Consider the following 24,184-nt stretch of genomic DNA (forward strand, 5'->3'; position numbering starts at 1 on the left):
CCCTCCTCATCCTCTGCTTATTTGCCTTCGCGTCTGGGCGGCCGGGAGAGCGGCCGGACAGACCCCTCCTCCCCCTCCCTTCGCTCCCCGCCGTCTACCGGCCCGGTCTTTCTCACATGAGCGCACGCCTCTTTCTCTAATTACAGTGGCACGCGTGTTCGCGTCCACCTTTTAGTTAAACACGCGTGTCCTGCGCTCCAGAGAGAGAGTGTTACGCGGGAAAGCCGCAACAATATTATTGTACTATTAATTACTTTCGTCGGGTCAGTGCGAGTCACATTTGTCTACAAATATGTTTAAACATATACAAAGACAGACCAAATAAAGTGACACTAGACAAACAAGTTGGAGCAGAGCGAAGAGAGGGAAGCGGCACAATTCCCACAGTAAATAGGATCTGGTTATTTATTGAATATATTGAAGTGTTTACACTAATTGTTTATGATCATGACTTTAATGTTTATGTTGTTTACATGCCAGAGTGGGGGGGGGGGGGGGTCAGGATCTACTGTACTAATGTACGAGCTGCTACTGTAGTGTGTTACAGTAGCAGCTCATACACTCAGTCATTGTGACTCAGTCATAGGTTAAATATGTGTGTATGTGTTTGTGTGCCGCTGATAGAAAATGTCACCGTATGACTTTAATAGAGGAAACGTGTTTTATTACAGATTGGTTCTTTTTTACCCAACTGATGCAATTAGCAGAACGTTTAGCTGCCTCAGCAACCTGTTTCCCAAATAGTATTTCCTCTATTCAGCTCCTTCACGGGGACTGTTCTCGTTCACTGTGACTGAGCATAACAACATTTAAGGAAGGATGTCAGAGAAGTACAATCAGTGTGTTGTCTGCACCAGCCCACGCACGCTCTCATCCAAACTCGCCCCCTTACTGTATCTGGCAGTGCACGCTGCCAGCTGACCTCCATGTTTGTACTTCAACAGGAGGAGCCGACTCTGCTCCACTGTGTCTGTGGGTTTGTGGACCGACAGAAGGTCCAACCCAAGCGGATTGGATCCGTTCCTTTACTGGGCTCCATCTCTCCCTTTTTGTCTCAGCTGACTCATTTTCTTTTCTCCTCTGCTTTTCGTCCCTGGCACTTACATATTTGATGCTTTCCAATGGGTCCAGGGTAATAATTACACAGTGACCACGTCATGTGGGAAGCCCGAGAGGGAAGCAGGAAATGTGCATCGCCATAGTACATATTAAAAATTGATCATCTCCTGCACAGGGATGATGCTGATGTGTGACTAATGCTTAGTCATACGCTGATGTAGATCACATTTAAATTGCACAGTGGATCCAATGAGGCTAAACTTTACTTTGCACACATGTATTTACGTGAAGAAAACTTGTCGTTAGTTACGGGTGCCACGCGTATACGCACACACGCAAGCTACTAATTCCGCGGCCCAAATCGTGTCATGCTTGACGGACAGTGGCAGCGTGCATGCAGATCTTTGCAGAAGCATGCGCCAACAGCCATCTGTCCTGTGCCAGAACGAGCGGCGTAGATTATGCTGTCCGGAGAGAGAGAGAGAGAGAGAGAGAGCGAGAGAGAGCGAGGGAGAGAGAGAGAGGGAGAGAGAGAGCGAGAGAGACCATTACGCACACCCTGATCCTCTCCACACAGAAGCAGTGTAGCGCGCAGACAGGCGGCTGTCCTCGGAACGTGGGAAGTTTTCGCCAAAGGATTCTGTCCATAAATTAATCACCTTCATGTCGACTCTGTTGGATACCAACCCGCCGATGCTATGGTTACCTTTATTACGGTAGGGGCGGCTTTATTTGTTTGTACACGCTGCTCGACGGAGTATTTTGGTCACTGGACCAACTATTTGGGTTGCCATAAAGTGTTCGTGTGCAACAGAGGTGATCAAAACTTAACAAAGTTATCAACTAAACGCGTTTGGAGCCGCCCGTCGAACAACACGCACGAGCTTTTAGAAAGTTTTGAAAAAAAAAAAACTCCACACGCCAGCGCAGGTGGCTCTAAACTTACTCCACGTGCCCCAAGACTGAATATTTATTTTTCGTACAACACTAATCACGTCATATGTTGAGCGACTTACAGTCTTTCTTCCTCTAAGCTTGAGCTGTGGCAGGTAGAACAATGCGGTACGCGCCGCACCGCGCCGCGCCGCGCCGTGCCGCGCGCTGCCTAAAGGAAAACCGGTAGGGATCAAGTCGCTTCTCCGCGTCTTTGTGAGTGCGCACAGGTAGACAAAAGGGCTGGGTCTTCCCAGAACTCGTTTATGCACGCAACCATTGAGACTGAGTTCTTTTGACGCGCGCCGGGGAGCCCTGCTCGCTGCAGAGGCGTGTTGCAGGGAGCGGGGCCGTGCTCGACGTGCGCACGGTTCGGATGTGGCCCAGCTCGTGTCTTTGGATTACTTACGCGCTAATTGTGCCTCGGCGCGCTGAGGGGGGGAGTGAAAGCGGATATGTCACGGTTGACTCCTGACACAAGGGCGGACTGTGCGCTGCATCGCCGTCCGTGCGCACGCGTGTGTGTTTGTATACGCATGCAGACTATAGGCAGTGCGCGCGACAACTTGGAGAAGCGAAAGAACCTCCGTGCGCGTCCTCTCCCACATCTCGTGCAGCCCATAAACGCTCTCAAAGTTGTCATTGCGAATAAAGGCACTTATAATTATTAGTCTCGTTTTTGCAATATGTGTGACTCACTTTGTAAACTCTCATTTTGCTGAGCAGAGTGCAGAATAATGAGCGTGTTTGTGCGTGAACATATATGTTAATTCTGTCCCGAACCACGCGCGCTCGGTTTTTACTCCCAACACACCAGATGAATGTGGGAAGCTGATGGTGGGATTACTGCCAAATACTCCAGTAACCCCAAAGTATTCACGCTGCGTGTGTGTGTGTGTGTGTGTGTGCGCGCGCGCAGTGTGCTAGAATGAACGCAACTGTTACCAGCAGAGCATTTAACGCGGCATGTGCCTTGTGCAGCTTTGCGTAATGGCGCACATCCGTGGGCGCGCTGAATCTTTAGTGGATGCGTTCCTGCTTCCGTGGGAAGTCCACTTATTCACGGCGTCTCCGCGTACACAGGCAACGCAAGGCAGCTGCTGCAGCTGCGGATTTGACGCATCTTACATGCAGAATCCCACAAAGAAATTAGGACGCAACTAGTTTTCTTCTCGGGCACTTGGGACAAGCATGGCCTCTCTGGCAACCTGACAGAGGTTTTTACTCCAGCTGTGCGTGTCACAACCCAGGGTGCAGTGCAGCTGCTGTGAGTCAGGTCCACGTTGGGTTTTACAGCAAAAAAAAGACTGAGGGGTCCAAACAGATCAGGGGCGTGTGTGAAGAAGTACACGAGGATAAAATGGACCGTTCTGTTTACTCCTACCCTGGCACAGTTTGTTCCCCCCATCTTGTCCAGAAACAGCTGACAACAAAAACAAAAAGCCTTCTTCTAAGTGAAGGTCCAGGAAACAGGTTGGACTAAAGCTTGTGTCAGGAATTAGCTGCTGAGCAACTTGTAATTACTTCGCAAGTAGCGGAAACATCACCCAAGGCACCAGATTCATTTTCAGTCACACTGCTGCATTTTGTGGTGTTGCATATACAATGTGAAAATAAATCTAAAAACTGAGGGCGGCTGTTTTGAAGCTCGCAGGCGTCCATGTGCACCTGTCAGACGAGGCTCATGGGAGAGCGTTCACCCGCCTCCCCTGGCTAATTGTTAAAATGACGCGCCGTGACCTCGCCACTGACTAATCTCGGCCGCTGCTGAATTTTCATTTGGCCCCGAACATCGGCCAGACTGGGAGGAGAACACGGGCCCTGGCGGATTACAGATGTTTCATTAACAGTTGGTGACCCCTCCACAGGGACTCGCGTCCTTGAGCCTCCCTCTTCTGGAAAAGTGCTCGCTCAGCATGTGATACAATAATTATCTTTTCCATATATTCCATACATATTTCCATATATATATATATATATATATATATATATATATATATATATATATATATATATATATATATATATAATATATATATATATCACACCACTCATCATCAACAGGAATGAAAACAGCCAGTCAGCTGCAACATGCTTCTCGTTGAAAAGGGCAATTGTCCTATATTTAGACCAACCTTGCAACTATTTTAAGTTTATATTTCGCTCATGTGACGGAAGTTCCTAAATCAAACAGAGCTGGATCAAATCACCACCAACTAAGACAGTAATATGCTTGCATAAAGTGATGATTCAAACGGACATCACAGAAGCCAGGACGCATTAGAGTCTGCGCATACCGAGCCGTGTCTGCAGGGGAAAGGGACGGACATCGTCAACCATGGTGGAGACATTTCAAACGTCTTGGACCCCCCCCCAAAAAAAAACACTAAATCCCATTGTTGCTGTTCACGTGTTGAACGATTTTGCAATTAATGTCAAGTACAACTCCAGCACCCTTGTAATTCACTTTGTCTGCCAGACTACTGGGGTCAAGCACCTGAAGTGGTTTTCGGTCCTTGCAGCTGGGATCCAGACAGCCAGGTGGTTTCACACAAGTGCCCCGACAGCCCCTTCCACTGTTTATGGGGAGCGGAGTCCTTGAGTCCTTTAAAGCTGCAGGGTTTGAACTGGAAAGCGATGAGGGTGGTTTGAACGCGTCGTTCCACAGGGATGAGAGAAGGAAGAAGGAGCCTGTGCCTAGAGGTTTTCCATCACTCCTCCTCCGTGTGGACAAAGCGGTCCCTCCTCATCCTATACACGTCGCAGGGTCCCGGCTCCGCCCCGCTCTGAGTCGGTTTACACATTTGGCAGAGTGTTTACACGCTGCACATTCTTATAGTCGGTTAGAGCAAAACACACCGCGGGGAGCTGGACGGGACTCAGTCCAAGCAGAAACATCCCATAGCAGACGCACCCCAATATAACTGTCAGGATATTCATGGAGGAAGATTCATGCCTTTAACCTTTAACCTTTACTCTTAGCTCCGTGTAAAAAAGTGGAGTGAAACCTTCGCCTCAAGTCTGTTTTACAGTTTTACTTTCTTTAAGGTGAAGCCCCGCCTCCTCAGCGCGTTAGTCATGTGACATGTCTGACCAACCCTCTGTTCATCCTGTAGCCAGTATAATATTCAGCACTCATAGTTAATCCATTTCCATCCTGATTTAGACTCACCCTGAGCCAACTTGTAACAGGATTATATTTGATAATTGCATCAGATTAGCATCTAAGGTCTTATAACATTAAGACAATTATTGTTTCCTAGATTTTAAGTCACATTTATTTAAGATTTGACATCTTGAGTGCTGTATCAGGGTTCAGAGTATTCGTTTCACTAAATCTGCTGAATAACTGGCTGTTGTGACTTTTGTAGTTTATCTCGTCATAGGAATAGGACGGCTTACACAGGTGGAACCCCACAAAGTAAAGCTGGAGCTCCGGGTTCGTCAGGTGTTACTACCTGTTGAACAATCGCAGCTCAAACGCTTGGGGAGGGAGCAGCCATCTTCCCTTTCTCCTTATAGACTCAGATGCCCATAGGTGACAGTGTGATGGTTCAGGTTAGTGGCCACCTTTGATATTGGAGCTGGCAGATGTTCAGGGGGCCGGAGGGGGAAACCTGCTGCATAATGTCTTAACCATCAACGCACACACATCACACACACACACACACATACACAACACCAGACCCAGAGTTCACAAGTTTTGGTTGAACTCTAACCCAAACGTGAAATTCACCCCAACTTTAATCTTTACCCTTAAGCCAAAATTGTAGCCCTGAGCTTTTATCTGTAAGAATGTCCTCATGGCGTTCCCTGCCCTGACCAGCGATTATAATCCTGTCTGGAATGGTTATTATTTCTTTAGATGTTAACTGAACTAAATGATATATTAGAAGACACCTTTTCAGCTCTTGCCTCAACGTGTGGAAGGACAGTGTGCGGTTGCTTTCTCTTTGTTATCTGATAATCATTGCAAAACACAAAACCTGGGGTAGGGATTCGATTGTGCGTGTGTGTGTGTGTGTGTGTGGGGGGGGGGGGGGTGCTCTACTACTGTTTCGCAGCATGAAACGCAGCAAGCCTAAACAGTCCACGGAGCTGTTCCAGGCAGATTGAGTGCCGTCACACAAATAACATCCCTCATTCAAAGTTCTGGATCCAGTAAACGACAGCATTTTTCAGTCACAGGCAGTAAATTAAAGACAAAGGCGTTTTGTTTTACGCGTGGAAATCCATCCAATTGGCGGGCGCCGCTTCCACCATTGCATCACTTCCAATTCATTACTGTATGTAGGCACTTGCACCGAGAACAAGCATTAGCACGAACCAGTCTACTCTCTGCTTTATTTGCCTGGAATGCAATAATCACAGTCTAGAATGCGTGATGTACTGTAATTCAACCAGTGGAGGTTGGGAGTGAAAACCAGACACTCCAGTGAGGCAAGCCTGTAATGCTGGACATGCCCATACTCTTGGTGCAGTTTAGAGTATGTGTAAACTCTGTAAAAGTTGTATCTTTACTAAATGTCCATAAATGTATCAATTGTATCAGCCTTTTTTTTTTCTCACTCGCTACTACTTTGTTGGAAACGGGGGCGGGCGATTCGATGCTCAGAGACCCCGGCCTGCATGTGCCTGCGTACGGCTGAGGCTGGTGGGCTAAAGTCAACTAGCAGCAGCAGTCTGTACGGCGCATGACCGTTAGTTGACCGTTACAGCATCACAGTGAATGCGACAGGTCAGATGTGAAGCTCACACTTTCCAGGAAATAGATCATGTCAAATTAGCTAATTAGATTCCTTTATTTCATTGTTTCAGCAGCTTTGTTAACTATTGCTGGAGAAATTATGCGTCATATATACTATATGAACAACAAGCAAAGCAGCTGTGATGAGTTTTGTCAGAAATACTTCTATTCAGCAAACGAAAAGGTTTGCAGACGTCAGCGATCATTGTCCCGGCTCGTAAACCCGCTTTCTTCACATTTTTAAATCTATATACATATAAACGTGACCTCGAGTCTGTACTGTAGCACCGTCTCAGGCAAGCGGGAAAGGAAACACTAAAAGATTTACAGTTATGCGACCATTTATGGGTCACTGTGAGTTTACACTGGCAGGAAATCTCAGTCAGATGACAGTGCCTGGAAGAATGAAACGGCAGCAGATCCTATCACGATTCAATTCATCATGACTTTTGTTCCAGAAACTCAGTAATTGCCGTCGTTGCTGTTGTTGTTGTTGTTGTTCACATTGGACAGAGTAGTTATCATGTGCTCCGCATGTGGTATATTGTGCTAAAAAGCCATGTAATCCTTTGAATCCCTAAATTAGTATCAACTACATTGTATGTTATTACACTGTCCCATGTCTGATGTGCATTAAGCATACGCAGAAGACACAGTGAAGAGAAGTCAAAGCCAGCAGCCGCCTCCACTCTGTTCCTGTGTGTGACTCTATTGGGCTTGACACCGGATTAGCTGCCCTGATCTCAACAACCGACTCGGGTTCGTTCGATTTACAGCCCTGCTGTGACACACTGCAGGTCACACTCTCCTCTCTGTGGTGAGCCTAGGCTTGTTTCAGTCCTCCGTGTTAGGCCCGTGCAGCAGAACCATGGCAGATCTACAGTATATAAGCGTACAGTAACAAACTGGACTTGAGCACGGTCCGCCGCTCTGGACGTGAACGTGTTTTATGCGGGTGTAATCGGAATCCAGACTTTGTCAGATGAAGGGGATAATTGAAACCGCATCAAAGCGAGGAAAGGATTCTTGTCCCTCACTCTTGTAAAAGCAGACATCCAACACGGCAGCAGCCCCGTTGTGTCGGCTCCGTGGTGTGAGGAGGAGGTGGAGAAGAGCTTTCTTCTTTCACCAGGTCCGAATAGGTGGGTGTCAACACAGTCGTACTTATTAATCCAATAATCTAAAGAAAGAAAACACACCACAGAGCATTGAGTGGCCCTAAATCTAACACACACAATGTTCCAACAACATGTTTTAAGTGCAAGACCAGATCAGTCAAGCACTGTAATTATTTACTTATTAAAATACATCTGTCAAATTTAAATCTGATTCATGGTTACAACTTAGTCATATCCACTTTGCGGGATCGCTCTGTTGATGGAGTGGGCTTCATAGAAACTAATTCCAAACTCTCCTCTGAACGGCATGAAGGCGTCCTGTGGTTTTGTAATTACGTTCAGTGCTGAGCAGAGGTCCTGCGAACACGCTGAATCAATTTCCCTCCTCACGAAACCTCCAACCTGATTTGACTTTATAATCCAAATATAGTCCGGTGCCATTTTGTTATAGTCGCAACCTGGCTTTGTTTGCTTATATTGACTTATTTCTCTGAGTGTTGTACAGTATAGTAGCACAATAGCATAAAGTGAGCGTTAGCGTTAGCAATGCTACGCTGCCTGCGAGCCCTCTGCGGGATAGTGGATGATGAATAAATGAATGAATACTGTATATATATTGGAGTATATGTGGAACCTGGGTTGGGGCGAGAGCTGGATGAGCATGGATGAAAACATGTCTTGCAAGAAGGTCAACCAGCATTTTTTCAAGCTTCATTGTTAATACAGTATGTAACCTTCAAATGGACTAATCGACCCTCAGATGATTATTGTGCTCGGCTAAGGAACGCACATTAATCTTCAGTGTGGTACACTGTCCTGCCCAAAACCTCTCTGTGGCTTTCCAACTCAACTGTACTGACACTCCATTAGCCCACAACAGCGCGAGCAACATCACAATGTGCTGTAACATCAACGACCAAATATAGATCACAATATGCATAAATATACACCAAAACCGACAGAAATCATCTCATGTCAGACACGAGGCTCTTCGCTAACATCTATAACAAAGTCTGCGCGATTTTATCACTCGCATCACTTTCCCTGACATAAACACAGAGAGCCACATACCACCCCCCCCCCCCCCCCCCCCCCCCCCCCCCAAAAGCCACCTGATTTTGCAAGCACGCCTGGACGCAAACCCGTTTTCTCAAGGGATCCTCACAATGAATGCGGATGACTCACTTGGCTCACGGCGGGGGAACAGAGCAATTCACTGTTATGATAGGAATTTAGCCCTTCCCTACACTTACCTTAATGCCCCGGGGGCAAAGAAGAGAACGAGGTGGGAGGCGGAGGGAAGACGAATGAGGATAAGCCACCTGTCTTAACAGCCCCAAATCACTCAGCGGGGGTTTCGGACTCACTCAAATGGACGTTCAGTCACATTTTGTTACTTCGTCCGAAAGGAAGTGAACGTTGCACAACTAAGTCAGATCGTATCTGTGGACAGCTTGACAACATAGAGAAATAATTCACCTGCTTGGGTGGCAAAGTGTTTGGTGATGCCTCGCAGCTAGAAGCACCTGGGTTCTTACAGTAAATGTGATGGTGGAACCTTACATCTGAATAACAGCTAGAATAAATTCAAATTCAGACGACTTTCATGAGAAATTCTACTCTCCAGAAGAAATCCTGACAAATCCAAATCAGACATATTACTGCTTACTTTCCCATGTAACATCTGGAGTCCATTGGACCCGTATTAGGTTTCACACGTGTCTGGCACCCCCGCTCCACTTAGCTCCATCATTCAACACACGGGCTGGGGAGGTCATTTATGCCGAGGTGTTAGACAGATACATTTGTGGCTTCCTGAACTGGCAGAAAGGAGAATTTCTAACAAATGTGTCCGGCACTGGTTTATTTTAGTTGCTACAGAGCATGGCATTCTTCTGCACCCCTCAGTGGAGTGAGGACCCCGCGCTACGGAGTGGACGATGGTTGGGCTGTTCACCAGAGTGTGTTGCTGTCTTTTGTCTCCTCTCTCACTGGCTACTGTGTTGGGTGCAGTTCAATTTATTCCATAATGCAAGTTAATATGCTAAAATATGTCTACAGAACATTCTTATTCTCACTGTTCATAGGCCAAATTCAAGTTATTACACTAATAATTACACTAATAAGAATTGCATCTTGTTCATAACAGGACCACAGTAGTCCTCATTTTTTAAGACAAGAAAGGAGTTTCCTAGTAGTTACCACAGGCGCTGGCTGTGGACGTTTATAGCTGTGCTTCAATTACAGCAGTGGGAACCTGTTTTGCTAATCTGATTGCTTTGCTGAAAGTGCCTGTTGTGTAACGGAGTCAGTGGAACACCAGAACTATTGAAGCCACCAGGACCAAACTCGAAACCGCTCGAGACTCCAGAGAATTAAAGTATTGTGTTTTTTTTTTTTTTTTTTTTTTGTGATGACGTCTCATCATAATTAATTTAGAATCATGTGCGGTGACATCAAGTTAGCGTTACTTCAAAAAGTTGAGGAGGCTGAGCGTTAATGCATGTCTCCCACATGCTAGGCTGAAGCTCTAATTAGTTTAGAGCTGGTGTACTTACAATTTTAGCCTGGCGGCCCAAACGGTCGTCTAATCTCCTGCCCTCAGACTCAGGGTCAGGGCGAACTTATCTGTTCTCGTCCAGAGCAAAAATAGGCAAACGGCCCATTTGTTTTTCCATATAAAGCAGCAAATGCAAGATTAGGAGGAGATTTCCCACAACACTGCTTCGGGTCCAGGATTTATTTTTAAGGTGCAAGTAAATGTCTGGTGCCTGCTTGTCTGCGCGTCTACAGCTATAAGTACTGTAAGTATGTAAGTATGTCACAAAATACAAGATGTTTGGAATCAGGATGACCCACAACTGTCTAAACTTTCGTTAAATTCACACCGAGGCTTCTCTTCCCTTCGCTCCCTCGTTTAGCATCCGACTGCTGTCCTTATTACGCGATGCTGCCAGTAGATTATCAGGCAGGTGTCCCACTTCCAACCAGTTCAGAGGTTAGACAGCGATTTGCTGGTCACTGTCGTTTTCAGCGTCTAAAAATAGCTTAATCTTCTCCCACTTCTGTTTGACTCTTAGACTCTTTCAACCCCCCACATTTCTCCCAACATCACCTCCGTTGTCAGTGAACGTCACGTGTGGTGTGTTGATGTCAGCTGGCTCTTCCCCGCATGTTGAGGTTTACAGTGTATTCCTCGAGGTGGGTCGGGTCTAAACGGCCTCTAAACGGAACAAACTTAGCAGATAGTAGATATCAACATGCAACTTGTGATTTCCTCGCCACGCTGTAAAATCTCACTCTGGAACATAAACCATTGACCCGAGGCTCACACAGACTGTACAGCATGTGAAGGATACATTAAATGTCATCAAATGTGTCCCCAAGACAGTTCTTGTTCTTCTTCCATCTTAGTGTACTCTACATACCTGCCCCCCCCCCCCCCCCCCCCCCCACGCTCCCATGTGTTTCTGCGTGCAGTCGCTCTAAGCTTCAACACAGGATTGTAGCAGATTAACAGCTTCAGCGAGTGTGTAGAGCAGGTGACAAGAGGATTCTGGCAGTTTACCCAGCTCTGCTTTATAGTAAAGGAGAGTCGGGGGCCGATGGTGATGAGAGCACAATGTTAGTGGGAACTAACGCTGGACACTCCGCGAACAAGCCTCCCTATTCATTTGGAGTCTCTACAGATGTCCTCTTGGCTAATTAGATTTGAGCTGACATGTTTATGATTTATTTGTTTTATATGAAGCAGGCCTTGCATTTCAGCATGTAGACACATTATACTGTGTATTATTCCCTGGCTGATGAGATTAAACTGACTGAATGATGACGTTTCCTAATGTAATGAAACCTCTGAAGAAACACCTTAACTAATAAGTCCTGAATGTGCAGAGCTACTGTACCAACAAACCAGACCAGAGACCAATTGAGCACCAAACCCGTGTCTTTTCCTGGGTCTATAGATGAGTGACAGCATTGATTAACAGGCTCGATCGAGCGAGACTAACGACCAGTAACAACACGACGTTGCTTTTCCCCCTGAGAAGCGTTTTATGTGAGTGACACCTATGAGTGTGTGGCATCTGAACAAGTTGATGCTGGACTGATGTGAACTTGGATCAGATACAACATCTTCACAAGTACATAAACGTCACATAACGTACAGTAAACCAAATCAACTATGTAACCTACTGTATCTATACTGTATATATGTATAATGTAATGAAGTAGTTTGGAGAAAAGATGCTGCCATCTAAAAAGTAACGGGAGTCCTTTTAGAATTTTGGAACTGAGTGCCTCATCAAGTCGTGACCTGTCCACTGTGTGTGTGTGTGCGTGTGTGTGTGTGTGTGTCTGTGTGTGTGTGTGTGTGTGTGTGTGTGTGTGTGTGTCTGTGTGTCTGTGTGTGTGTCTGTCTGTGTGTGTGTGTGTGTGTGTGTGAATTCTCAGTGGCCAGTTTAAGCCCCCATTCACGATCGCGATGCCCAGGTGCAGGAATGCATTTTCTTCTTTCCTCAGATGTCGACTTGACGAGGCAACATCACTACAGGCTGTAATAAGCTACTTGCACAAAGTGCCTGTGGGGATGTTTTTTGAAGGGAAGCATATCAGCTCTCTGTAGGGAACATGTGTGTAACACAGACTAATTGCTGGATTACTGGAATTCATTATGTTTTTTGGTAATGAATCAACACCTCCTATTGTTAGTCTTGCTTTTCATTTATCATTCAGTCAGGTTTTTGGCTGCAAAAACATCCTTTGACTTATCATGTAGCAGTTCGGTTGAGAAAATCACAGTAAATATTTTGCTAATGCTCATGTTCAATTCCGGGGAGTCACATTGCGGCGTGGCACCGAGGCCAAGCCCCTCAAAACCCAGCATTCCAGTTTCACCCAGTTCTGGGACTATTTAGGCCACAGTACCATCTGATTGTCACATGGAAAATATATTTTCCTTGAGCGATTATCCGTTTAAGTGTGAAGCACAGCGGTCAGAGGCACACGGCGAAATCTGGGAAATGTCAGGCTGTTGTTTGAGGAAGAAAAGTTGGTTTAAAGAAATTGCTACGTAAGAAGAACTGGCTGGAGGTCAGCAAGTTAGAAAACGCGCTGCAGTAAACACAAGCAGGGTACCTGAAAACATGCAGATGGATGTGAGGAATCCTCTGACAGTTCCCCCAGGCTCCAGATGTTCTTCGTGCCCTGACCTGCTGCTTTAGTCATTTATAGAGTGCACTCAATGCATTTACCAAGAGCCAGTCCAAGTAAAGGTATAGCGATCAGCACAGCAGCTAAGAGACTGGTGAAATTCTGATCTTTAAATCTGACAGAAATCTCTAGAGCGGTCACGAGATCGCGACATAAACAATACACAAATCTCCACCTCCAGGCGCTGTTGCTTCCCAGAAATCTGAGGCGGAGAAAGGCGCCTGTCAACTGGGTCGTGCCCTCATCTCTCACTTTTACCTGACAGCTTAATGAACGCGCGGAGAGCGACGCTGGAGGACGCTTAAACACACAAGACCGAAAGCAGAGCTCCCCGACGTGTCCAAACGCGTGTTAATTGTGCATCTGGCTACACTAATATGCAAAGTATAACTGACATTATAGCGTTACGTTACGCTCGGTGTACATTTATAAATATATATTCTCAACGCACCTGCTCGGATGCAACTGCTTAATAGAAATGTGTGCCACTCACCGTGATGACTTTGAAACAGGTGGACTCCTAACATCCCAGCAGTCTGTTGCATTGCTCCGATGGATTCTATCGCCTTTCATTCTGAGGGAGCATTAACATCTGTCAGCGTTGTCCTCTCTCCCACAGCACACGTGACTTTCAGTGACCACAACCTTAGTGCGACCATCACCCACTTAACACCTCGTCCTAAAATAGGTTCCTGGCGGAGGAGAGGCCGGACGGCGCGTTTCCTCATCCTCCTGTCCTTGTTTCCCACGGACGTTTCCTACCGCAGTCATCACCGACTAGGAAGTTATTACACGCAGGGCGTGCCCAGTTCACCCCCAGTAGCAACATACAGTAATAAATGATGTTAAGCTGTTTTAGGAAAGAGGAAATGAGTCTGTCTGACTAGGTGCAAATTCACAGAGCACGTGGATGATTTACAAGAAAATCTATTCTATCCAATGAATCAATGTCGAGTGCTTGTGTTTACTTTAAGTTGTCCTAATGCGCTGTTTAAGCCGCCTGTGATACAGTGCACTGCATAGCACCACTGACAGAGATATATGTCTTCCTGGGCGAGGCTTGTCTCAGCATGAAGAGAAACAAGAACTAGGTAAAGGGGACCTACACTGATCCAAGACATCAGTGTCGCTTACAAGCCTGACAAATTACTAATGAGTGAGCTGAAGGCTACAGTGTGACAAAACTCAGCATATGACAGGAAAGACCCTGACTCAGCCACTATACACTGTTCATGAATTCTAAACCAGTAAAGCTCTAGTAGTTAAAAACCTTGTCTGATGTGTGTGAGGTTTTTGCTTAGTTTTATGCTAATGTGCATGTTTGATTTGCTCAGTTTGAAACATTTCTACACATTTCTAGGGACCAGAGAGAAAACGTGAGCCGTTGTGATTTAGGCAAAAACAGTTAACGTGTCCTCCATGTCTGCTCTGAGCCACCGATCGCAAGGTGACATTGAACAGATCTCCCGCTCCCTCTCTCTATCCAACGGTCTCATTCAGCCAGAACGGCGCTGATGGGAGCGAATCACCTTCGGCACGCGGCCGTCTGTCACTCCGTTAGCCTCCGCACCTCCTCTCCCGCTCGCTCTGAAGGACGCCCGCAGCTCCCGCCACTCTGCAAAACACGCGTTTTACTGCGATGCCACCACAACTCCCCGTCCTTCTGGAAGCGGCACCACCTGCTTGCCTGCGATGACGCTATAATTACCGTGGGTGACAAAAAGCAAAGGCATGTTGGTGTCTGGGGTTGTACCTGTTGTAATACAGCGTTGGCTCAAAAACACTGAAGCACTTACTCACTTTCTTGCCAGATTAATGTTGATTGGTTGCTCGTGTTTATAATAAGGATATATAAAGATAGCAGCAGATCATGGCTGATTCTAAAATCTGAAAAGAATTGGTGAATGAAAAGCCCCATCAAACTCTTGGCTCTTGCTGACTTTGCATTTTAGTTTAAGTTTATGAATGAGGGTCAGTTAAGCAGTTTGTCTTCCCTGAACCCGACGCCACCAGCACATCCTGACCCGTGCAATTAACACTGCGTGTGCATGAGCGAGCATAAAGACATCAAAGCTGGTAACGAGGGGTCTCATGTACTACGGACCCTCACACTGTACTGTACAACAAAGCGAGGGCCAAACGCTGGAACCTAAAGTTGCTGTGCACCAAACAGAAGTGCACCCACGGCGTGATCTGGGCACCAGCAGTGCCGGAGGCTCAACCCTGTGAAGCATCTCCTACATAATAGAAATATAATAATTTCAGCTTTCACCAACTTCATAATTATTTTCAAAGTGACGTTTTTACGACAGTTCTGCATCAGAGGGTGTTGCTGCCGGGATTTGGACTGGCAGCGCTCACATCCCAAACCAAAAGTAAACAACTGTACATACATTACTCACTTATAACTTGTGGCTGAAAAGTAATGGACATAGTTATGAAGGGACTGACTAACACGGCTTGAGGGGAAAGTGTTGATGTCTTTTTGTTAGTTTTTATTCCAGCAAACTTGTTCTATGTTTGTGCATGTAATACATAAACAGGAGTGATTTATGGCCACAAAGCATTTTGTACATGCAGCAGCATGTTAGCTGACAGCTGTGTTCATTCCGAGGCTCTTGTACACACACACGCACACGCGCGCGCGCACACACACACACACACACACACACACACACACACACACACACACACACACACACACCTTTTGTGGTTATTGACAATTCAGAAGGAAAACAAGTTGCCAGAGTATCAGACTGTCTCTTTTTGTGTCTGCAGATCTTGCAGGTGAATCTAGTGATGTCCATCCTGCTGTATGTGATGGTCCTAGTGTACCTCTATGGTATCCAGGCAACCAACATGGACAGCAGTCGCCAGGGGCAACAGCAGCAGCAGCCAAGTCCGGACCCCCTAAACTCCCTCATCATCCAGCTGCTTCAGGCTGACCTGACCCGGGGGAAACCAAGGGGGAACCAGAACCAGAACCAGAACCAGCAGGGGAAAAGCAGAGACGCGCTGCCGCCACTCCTGAGCGCAAACTTTTCCTTGGAAGAGCAGGGCGACGCGGAGCAGTGGGGCGTGGAGGGACGCAGCGGCGGCGGCGGCGGCGTGAGCGCGATGGAGAGCGCGAGGGAACCGCAGGTGATGCTGCTAAGCTCCGACCTGCTCCGGCAGCACAAGCGCTACAACTCGCCGCGGGTGCTTCTCAGCGACCGGCCGCCGCTGCAGCCGCCGCCGCTGTACCTCGCCGACGACTTCGTGAGCAGCGGGCCGGACGGCGCGGCCGCGGCCGCGGCGAACCGCACGCGGAAGAAGCGCTACGCCGAGCACAAGAGCTACCGCGGGGAGTACTCGGTGTGCGACAGCGAGAGCCAGTGGGTGATCGACAAAACCCAGGCGGTGGACACGCGCGGGGACTCGGTGGCGGTGCTGTCCAAGATCAAAACCAGCGCCACGCAGGACATCAAGCAGTACTTTTACGAGACGCGCTGTCGGACCCCGCGGCCCTTCAAGGGCGGCTGCCGCGGCATCGACGACAAGAACTGGAACTCGCAGTGCAAGACGACGCAGACGTACGTCCGCGCGCTGACGCAGGTCCGCAACTCCATTGGCTGGAGGTGGATACGCATAGACACGTCCTGCGTGTGCGCGTTGTCCAGGAAACGTCACAGGACGTAAACACACACAATGCGAGCCCTGCTGTTTCCTGTGCACAACGCCCCCCACCACCACCACCACTGGATTATGGGTCACTGTGGTGAAGTACAGTACTCAGCTACAAAATAATACTTCTACTGAAGAAGTATAACTGAAATGTTTTTGTCTTTTTTATGATATTTCACATCAGTGCAGCACTGCTGTTACAGAAGAACTCACTTAGGAGGGTTTGGGGAGGGAGGGAGGGAGGGGGGTGTGTAACGGGAAACTGTACATATAAATTATTTAAATTATATGAAATGCATGTAGTTTATACATGTTTATCTATCTATATATGACGTATGAATATATTTGTGTTATTTATTGAAAAAGATCATGTTCAACAGATAAAATTATGTTTATTCTAGGAATGAAGCAAGCTATGAAGCTCATTTCGAGACGACAATGCAAAGCTGGGCTGCAAAGGTGCTTCACGGTGAAATAAATGACTTGATATGTGCCTTGACCGGTTTAGCTGCAGAGCACAGCCAGGACACGCCGCAATTGTTGTCAGGGTGAGCCTGCAGCACAGTCACGTGGACCAATACGAGGCCCACATTCCTAGAATTACCTTTTAGTGACACGGCTATATCAGCAGGTATCGAGGCGTCCTGGGACCCCCACCGCAGATTTCAGAAGTATGAACACACGCACACTGCTGTCGAGGTTGACAACACCCTCATGTACGCTGCAAAACCATCATCATTTCATTCATTCCTCTGGGAAACAGTTCTTAAAAAAATAAATAACAGAAAATCGTCTCGCTGGCAGTGACGGACAGAGATTTACGAAAATCAGGTCACCTTGATGCTGATCACTATGATTTACTCTCTGGTAACTGGTATCATGAGCTGTGTTTGTTTCCTTCCTATTAATAAAAACCTATATTTCGTAAAGGTTTTAACGTTTTTATTGCGAGACACCGGCTTTGAAAGTGGAGTAGAGTCAAGGAAAGTCAGTATAACACTTTCAAAGCCCAGGAACAAATCAGATTTCATGCAACAACTTGCGGCAGTTATTAATAAAAGATCATAAATGCGAGCGCAAGGCCAGGGGTCATCATGTACAGAGCGATGTCGATGCAAAGAGACAGTACACAGTACAGCAGAGGAAAAACAGCGACACAGAGAAGTCTAATAGGAAAATCCTTGAGCATGCAACGAGGCAGAAACAGGCCAGAGGCAACGTGATTGACAAAGATATGAATCGGTTATGATCAAATTCCTCAAAGGTCATCGCAGCGCCCCGGCATGTTTGCTAAGACAGAACATATGCTGTGCGTCAGATGGTATGTGAGACGACGGGGGAGACGCAGCCGGCGAGACACAGAGGAGAAGGTTTTCGCTCAACAGATGATTGCTCGCGTGACCCGGGTCACCAGGAGAATGAGTCATGCCGCGTTACTGAGACCAGATTACAGCAAGTGGGGAGATGATGAATGGATCGGAACTACAGCGATCACACTGTTAATTGAAGGGGACGTGTTTTGTCCGAGCCGCCGTCGAGGGGGGACCTTGACGCTGCACTAACCATCATCATCCGCACTGAACGACTACATTTGCAGTAGATGGCAGCCGTATTCATTATCCTGACCCAGATTTGCTCCACATGACACAAGATTTGGTAGCAAACCTTAGAGCCTAAAGCTTTTCCATGCACGCCAGTACAAGACCGTAACAACTCTAAGTTGGATGAACGTCTGAATAACTAGCAGACGGCTGAGGCTCTGGTGTCGAGTTGTTTCTTTTAATAAAATGACCACCACATTTGTAAAACAATCTTGACCACAACTCCACATGGGCATCGTTAATTCAGTGGCTGATCCACATTTGTCATAATAAAACATTCTGGGAGCAATAATTGAAAGAGTGAAACTGTTTTTTTCTGCAAAGGTTCAGACATTCATCCTGAGAGGTGTTCAGCACTTAGTTTGACTAATAGTTTAGCAAAGCAGAATTTATGTTGTGAACCCCGGCCTTCGTGTAATAAATAACATTATGCTAGTGAGGCATACAGACAAACCTATAGGAATTCTTGACTACGGTTTGACGTTAAACAAGAAAAACTGACAAAGGATTGACTGAATGCAAAATCAACAGCATTAAACATGTTCTTTTGCTTTTGGAAAGCTGCCAGGTATACTGCCAAGAAGGAAGGAAGAGGAAGAGATCAATTGCAGGACTCTGTGCAATGCTTCAGTGTTTTCCCCCAGCACGCACAGCTGCTGGGCTTGGGTGCAGCACAAAACAGACTTGGCCGACAGTTAAAAGTGTGGTTGATAAACTCGGGCGCCGGCTTGTTGATGACAGAGTGTTTTAAATCCTGCGTTTTAATTTCACTTTTAAATGGGACCGCAGTACTGTACTGTATATATTGAAATTGCATAAAAAACCTGGACTCAGCTTGGGAATATTTCGGGTCATCCATTCATTTCAACCGCTTGTAACCAGCATTGGTGGTCTCAGACTGTCAACTAGGGATTTTCATTGCGTGTGTGATCGGTGCGCAACATATATTTCACCCATGCTCTCGTGCTAAAGTCTCTGACTTCCTGGGGATTAAACTATGATTTAGGAGGCCGGACAAGTGCTTCATTCAACATCAGACATTCCGCAAAACAGCTTTAAGGACCCACTAATGCCATGTATTTAAACTCCCAGCATTTTGAGACACAGGTCCTAATATGGCTGTCAGAAAGGCCAGCGCACAGCATTGCCATAAATAGGTATATCCTGCAATATAGTTTAAACCTATTTATGCTAAGGCATGCGGCAAATATTTATTAAGGGGTGGATAAGCTGCAGTATGTTCCAGTAACTAGATGATTCAATTTGGTTTAAGCCCATTTCAAAACAGCAGACATGAACCCAAGCACTACCAGTGCAGTTGGAGAGGTTACTGTAGCATCTATGAATGAAATAGTAGAAAACCCTGGTCGCATGAACAAGACTGAATTGTCAAGAATCCATACACATCAGCATTAGCAATGTCAAACAAACGGAACCTTTTTTCTTTTGTGCAGTGCGTTTTCCTCTCGGCTTGTCACACACTGTTAGTGCTGGCAGACGCCCTTGGAAGGCAACCGAAAAACAAAGGTGTTGCCAAGAGCTTAATCAAAAGGTTAAAAAAATGCTCAAAGTCTTAAGGGATTTTCAAGCTACATTACATTCAGTATTGACACTGGCAGCGGCTAAGAGGAGCCGCGTGTAATTGGGGACGACGCCGGGGCCTGTGTACGCGGCGGAGGGCGCGGCTGTGTCGGTGCAGCGAGTACCCGGAGCATCAGGACAGAGGACGGGAGGTTGTTCTTCACGGGAAAGACCGTCAGGTGGGGATTTCTTAAGATGCCGGGGCCGCCGTGGCTCTGAGCTACTGTGGGTTGTGAAAATCTGGAGTGAACGCACAGCTCTGACCACCCACAGGGCTATTGTATGTGGAGTGTGTGTGTGTTCGTGTGTGAGTAGACAGATCCCGATCCCAAAAGCACACACAGTCCACGTAAGATGGAATAAAAGTACAATATCTATGAGAAGTTGGTAGAACGGTTGAGAGGACAAATCCTTCCATTGCAGCTGTGCAGCTCTGGCCCAAAAAGCTGTGATCAGTCACATTAATCTAAATAAACGTGCTTCTAAGGCCACCAAAAGTACAGGAATTCGCCAAAGGGGAAAAGATATCTCAAGAGAACCTTTGTGCCTCCCTTCCCCCCGAGTGAGAGAGTGAAATTAACATGACAGGTTTCTATTTTTTGCAAAGGGTGTTTGTCTGTGTGAAGCTTGTTGTTAAGTAAAGACGGCCAAAGTCCCCTTCCTGTCTGCTGACTCTCAAAAAGGTTCAAATCCTCCGACGGGCCATTTGGACCTTTTGCTCGATTCCTCTGGGCGACGTGTGGCTCGCATCAAGGTGGGCCCAGTTTATATTCCGTCCCGCTGGGCTGAAAAAAAACTGGATCCACGCTTAAACTCCACAGAAGGGGATAAGACTAACAAAAGGAAGAATTCAGAAAAAGTCTCCACTAACTAAATATTTTGTGTGAAAGGTACACAACGCATTCGGCACATAAATAGATTAGCTCTCCCAAAATTGACTTCATTGCTTATTTGCTCCCAAACATCTCACATACGCTCCCATCAGCACATCCGAGCACTGTATGATAGCCAACTACTCTACTCTATATTACCAACCTTTAAATAATGTGTGACTCCAGTGATTAAGCAAACTGAACTTACTATGACGATGTCTACAGAATTCGATGGGAAATCGTGATGCAGATGCTGCAGCCTAACCCACAGTTGAGGGCCTGCGGTATCGTCTAACTTTCATGAGCTTGGGCCATTGGGGATATTTTAGAACAAGGAATAAGAGCTGCAATTTGACAGCATTACTGCAGAACAAATACAGGCTAATGTATCAAGGGGGAGATGATGATTGCTACTTTAACGTCCACGGGCTATTTAATGGCCATCACTCTTGTTTTTATAATCTCTCTAGAAGCCAGAGCTCCCATTCATCAAACATCTCGCATTGCCTTGACAAATTACATTACATATTTTATACTGTTTTTGCAAGTTTTTCCGCCCTCCTTCCGTAAGACCGATACGATTTCTCAGCTTGTTGTTTTAGAATTTATTAAAAACAAAGAACCGGATTTGATCAAGAAAATCCCTATGATGTTGTTGCACCTCGAGTCTCTTTCCCATGTCTCACCCCGCACGCGAAAAAGGATGGATGTGGGAAACTCTGGGAGACGGGCAGCTCTCCTGTCAGCTCTCCTGTTCCCATCGCTCTCTAACAGAACGTGTTTTTTTTTAGTTCTTGTTTAAGTGGAGTCGTGGCCTGGTCACTCTATCTGGTCTATCTACAACTGGACAGTCAGTCAACCCGTAAAACAGCTGTAAAACCCCCACTCAACACCTGCACCTGTTGAATGTCAGCACATTTTCCTCATCATTTTGAACAGTTCATCCTCCCGTCATTAAAATTCCTCTCATGCACCGCTGTGCCAATGTGCAGCATGTAGTGTGTGTTGCAGCTCATAATTTAAAAATCAGGATGATTTCTGAATCTTTTTGGGCTCTACGGGCCCAGATAAAAACTTAGAACACACTGAAATGTTTTGTGGCATTATTTTCACAGCAGTTTGGGTCAAACATGCATGTGTTTTGGGGGCTGGATTGAAGTTTGACATCTAGCTAACACACAGATAGTCCAAAATGCACATACAGTACACACCCCTGCCCCGAGAGAGATTGAGGTCAGGGGATTTTCCAAACAGTGTCTTTGCCAACTACAATCGTCCTCGCTCTCAACACTTCTCTTCCTCAAAAACACAGACAAGATCGGCACATACTGTACAAACACACATTTGCCATAAAAAAAGCCCCCAGAAATGTCACGGTCCCATCTGTGGCCTCACACGCTCACAGCGCACGTACATTCGCGCTACAGGGAGTGTCCCATGGGCGGAGCCGTGTCCGCGAGGGGCCGGGGCCGGACTGGACGGTAGTTACCGAGGGGAAGTTAAGCCTCTTGCGACTTAGCGGCTGGGAGATCAAGCATTAGGACACGAGGCGCGTCCATGATGAGGGCTTCCGCGGAATTAGTCCAGGTTGCCGCCCATTAGCTCGTTAAAGTGAAACAGGGGTGTGACGTCAAAAGGTCTACGGGATGTACTGGAGGTAAACTTTCATCATGTACTGTACGTGCTTTGGCTGCTCTGGCAAAATAACAAAGATCAGGGCAAAACATTTTGTTTACGTCATTGAATCAGAATTGGTTTTTAAACTACTAGTAAAGACCTTAATGAACATCCATGATACATCCTTTCATCTGTCAAATCAAATTGCAGTGTTTAGAGTGGACTTAAATGCTGTATGTCGACAGATAGTAACCACAAAATTTCCAATCATTGCGTTTCATTTTCCATGTGGACGTTCCGGCCTAGAAAGCAATGCAGGCTCTTTCAAACAAGGAGCCGCCAGTGTGACACTGAAGATCAAGTACCGACTTACGGAAAGCTCAGCGGGTATTTAATATTAGGACTTAAACCTTTAGTAATTTCCTTTTTCCAAGAACACACGCTTATGATCGAAAACATCCTCAAAGGCCTCGGAGCCTTTCACGGTCGGGTGCTCGCAGTCGAGCCCTTCTGTAGCAGGGACCTGCCTCGGATCGTATGATTAAAAAATGATTACAGCGGCATGAATAATGGCCGCCACTGAAACCACAAGCCATATATGGAGTTTACATTATATTTTGGAGATGCTTGGAGATGTTTTTAGAATAGAACCTATCCAAACAAATGCTCATTAATCACTGCAAATGAGCTGCGTAGCCTCCAAGGCATCAGGGGGTTATTTCATATTTTAACCAGAAATAGGAAGAGTGAAGCTGTTTCTTGTTATGAGCAATGTGTTGAGCGATGTCGGGGCAGAGCTCAGAGGTCAGAGGTCAGAGTTTGCTACTCGCTCTGCGGGTGTTGAATGTACAGCGGCTGTGTGATTGCAGGCAGACGTGTTCTTGTCTGTGTTTTTGGGAACATGTGCAAGCTATAAGTCAACATGTCTTTGTGCTTCAGGGCTTGGAGTTGGTTTGACTCCTGCCTTTTTACACACACCGCAGCCCTTGCGCCCTCTGCTTATTGTGTCCTTGCGCTTTCACAATGTTTTAGGAGGCTGATCTATTTTTAACCTGTAGTCATTTGGATCGTGTGTGACTGTTAAAGCACCAGAGCAACAATGTGTCTTTGATTTATAACATGCCTATAATGTCAATGGGTAGCTTTAATTTGGGTACTCTGAGCCCACACACACATACACACACACACACATGCACACACTCTGACCCACACAATGAAGACGTGATTGTGCAGAACATATGGTTTGCAGATCTTTTTACTTCCAGACTTCCATTGTGACTTCTAGGGTTACACTCTATAAAACCTATTAATTCTAGGTTTATTCTACTATAACATTTAAGTGGAAGCAGAAAATGTTACACTTCATATAGAACAAGTAGGGTATGTAAAGAAAACCTATATACAGGAACTGGCACTTTATGCTGTACTGTATGTGTATGAAAACCAAATGTGCTCTTCTGTACCACAATGAAACAGAAATACTCAAACTAGTAGTAAGACAAAACATGGTTTGCTTTTAATAAACTATAAAAAAAGTGATAAAAGTATTACTTCCTGATTCTGAAAGATTGTACATCTCTGTCTATCCAGGTATGTACAGCATCGTTCTTCAAGGAATCTTCTTTGTTTTCAACAATGTATAAACAAGCAATTGTATAAAATCAGAAATTAAAGTAAAGTGTCAGGAGAAGGTTAACTTTCCTTTGACTTTTCTCGCTGATCTGAGAGCAGCGCTGTGACACTCACAGCTGGTCTCCATACAGTAAATGTGTCAACGCTGCG

At 46.2% G+C, this 24,184-nt stretch overlaps 1 protein-coding gene and 1 long non-coding RNA gene across 2 annotated transcripts in view; one reads left to right on the forward strand and one right to left on the reverse strand.

Annotated features, from left to right (window-relative positions):
* LOC114861406 (uncharacterized) overlaps positions 1 to 14,036 on the reverse strand; it is a 32,883-nt gene extending 18,847 nt beyond the window's left edge. The window contains exon 1 of the long non-coding RNA XR_003786786.3: positions 13,562 to 14,036. This is a non-coding gene — a long non-coding RNA (uncharacterized LOC114861406). The remainder of the gene's footprint in view (positions 1 to 13,561) is intronic.
* Positions 1,628 to 17,660, forward strand: ntf3 (neurotrophin 3). The gene is made up of 2 exons (XM_029160502.3): positions 1,628 to 1,775; positions 15,847 to 17,660. Exons 1-2 carry the CDS (start codon positions 1,758 to 1,760, stop codon positions 16,744 to 16,746), a joined length of 918 nt encoding a protein of 305 aa, XP_029016335.1. The 5' UTR covers positions 1,628 to 1,757; the 3' UTR covers positions 16,747 to 17,660.
* Positions 17,661 to 24,184: the final 6,524 nt, after the last annotated feature.

The sequence above is a fragment of the Betta splendens genome, chromosome 9 (genome assembly GCF_900634795.4).
Source record: "Betta splendens chromosome 9, fBetSpl5.4, whole genome shotgun sequence".
Classification (NCBI taxonomy): Eukaryota; Metazoa; Chordata; class Actinopteri; order Anabantiformes; family Osphronemidae; genus Betta; species Betta splendens.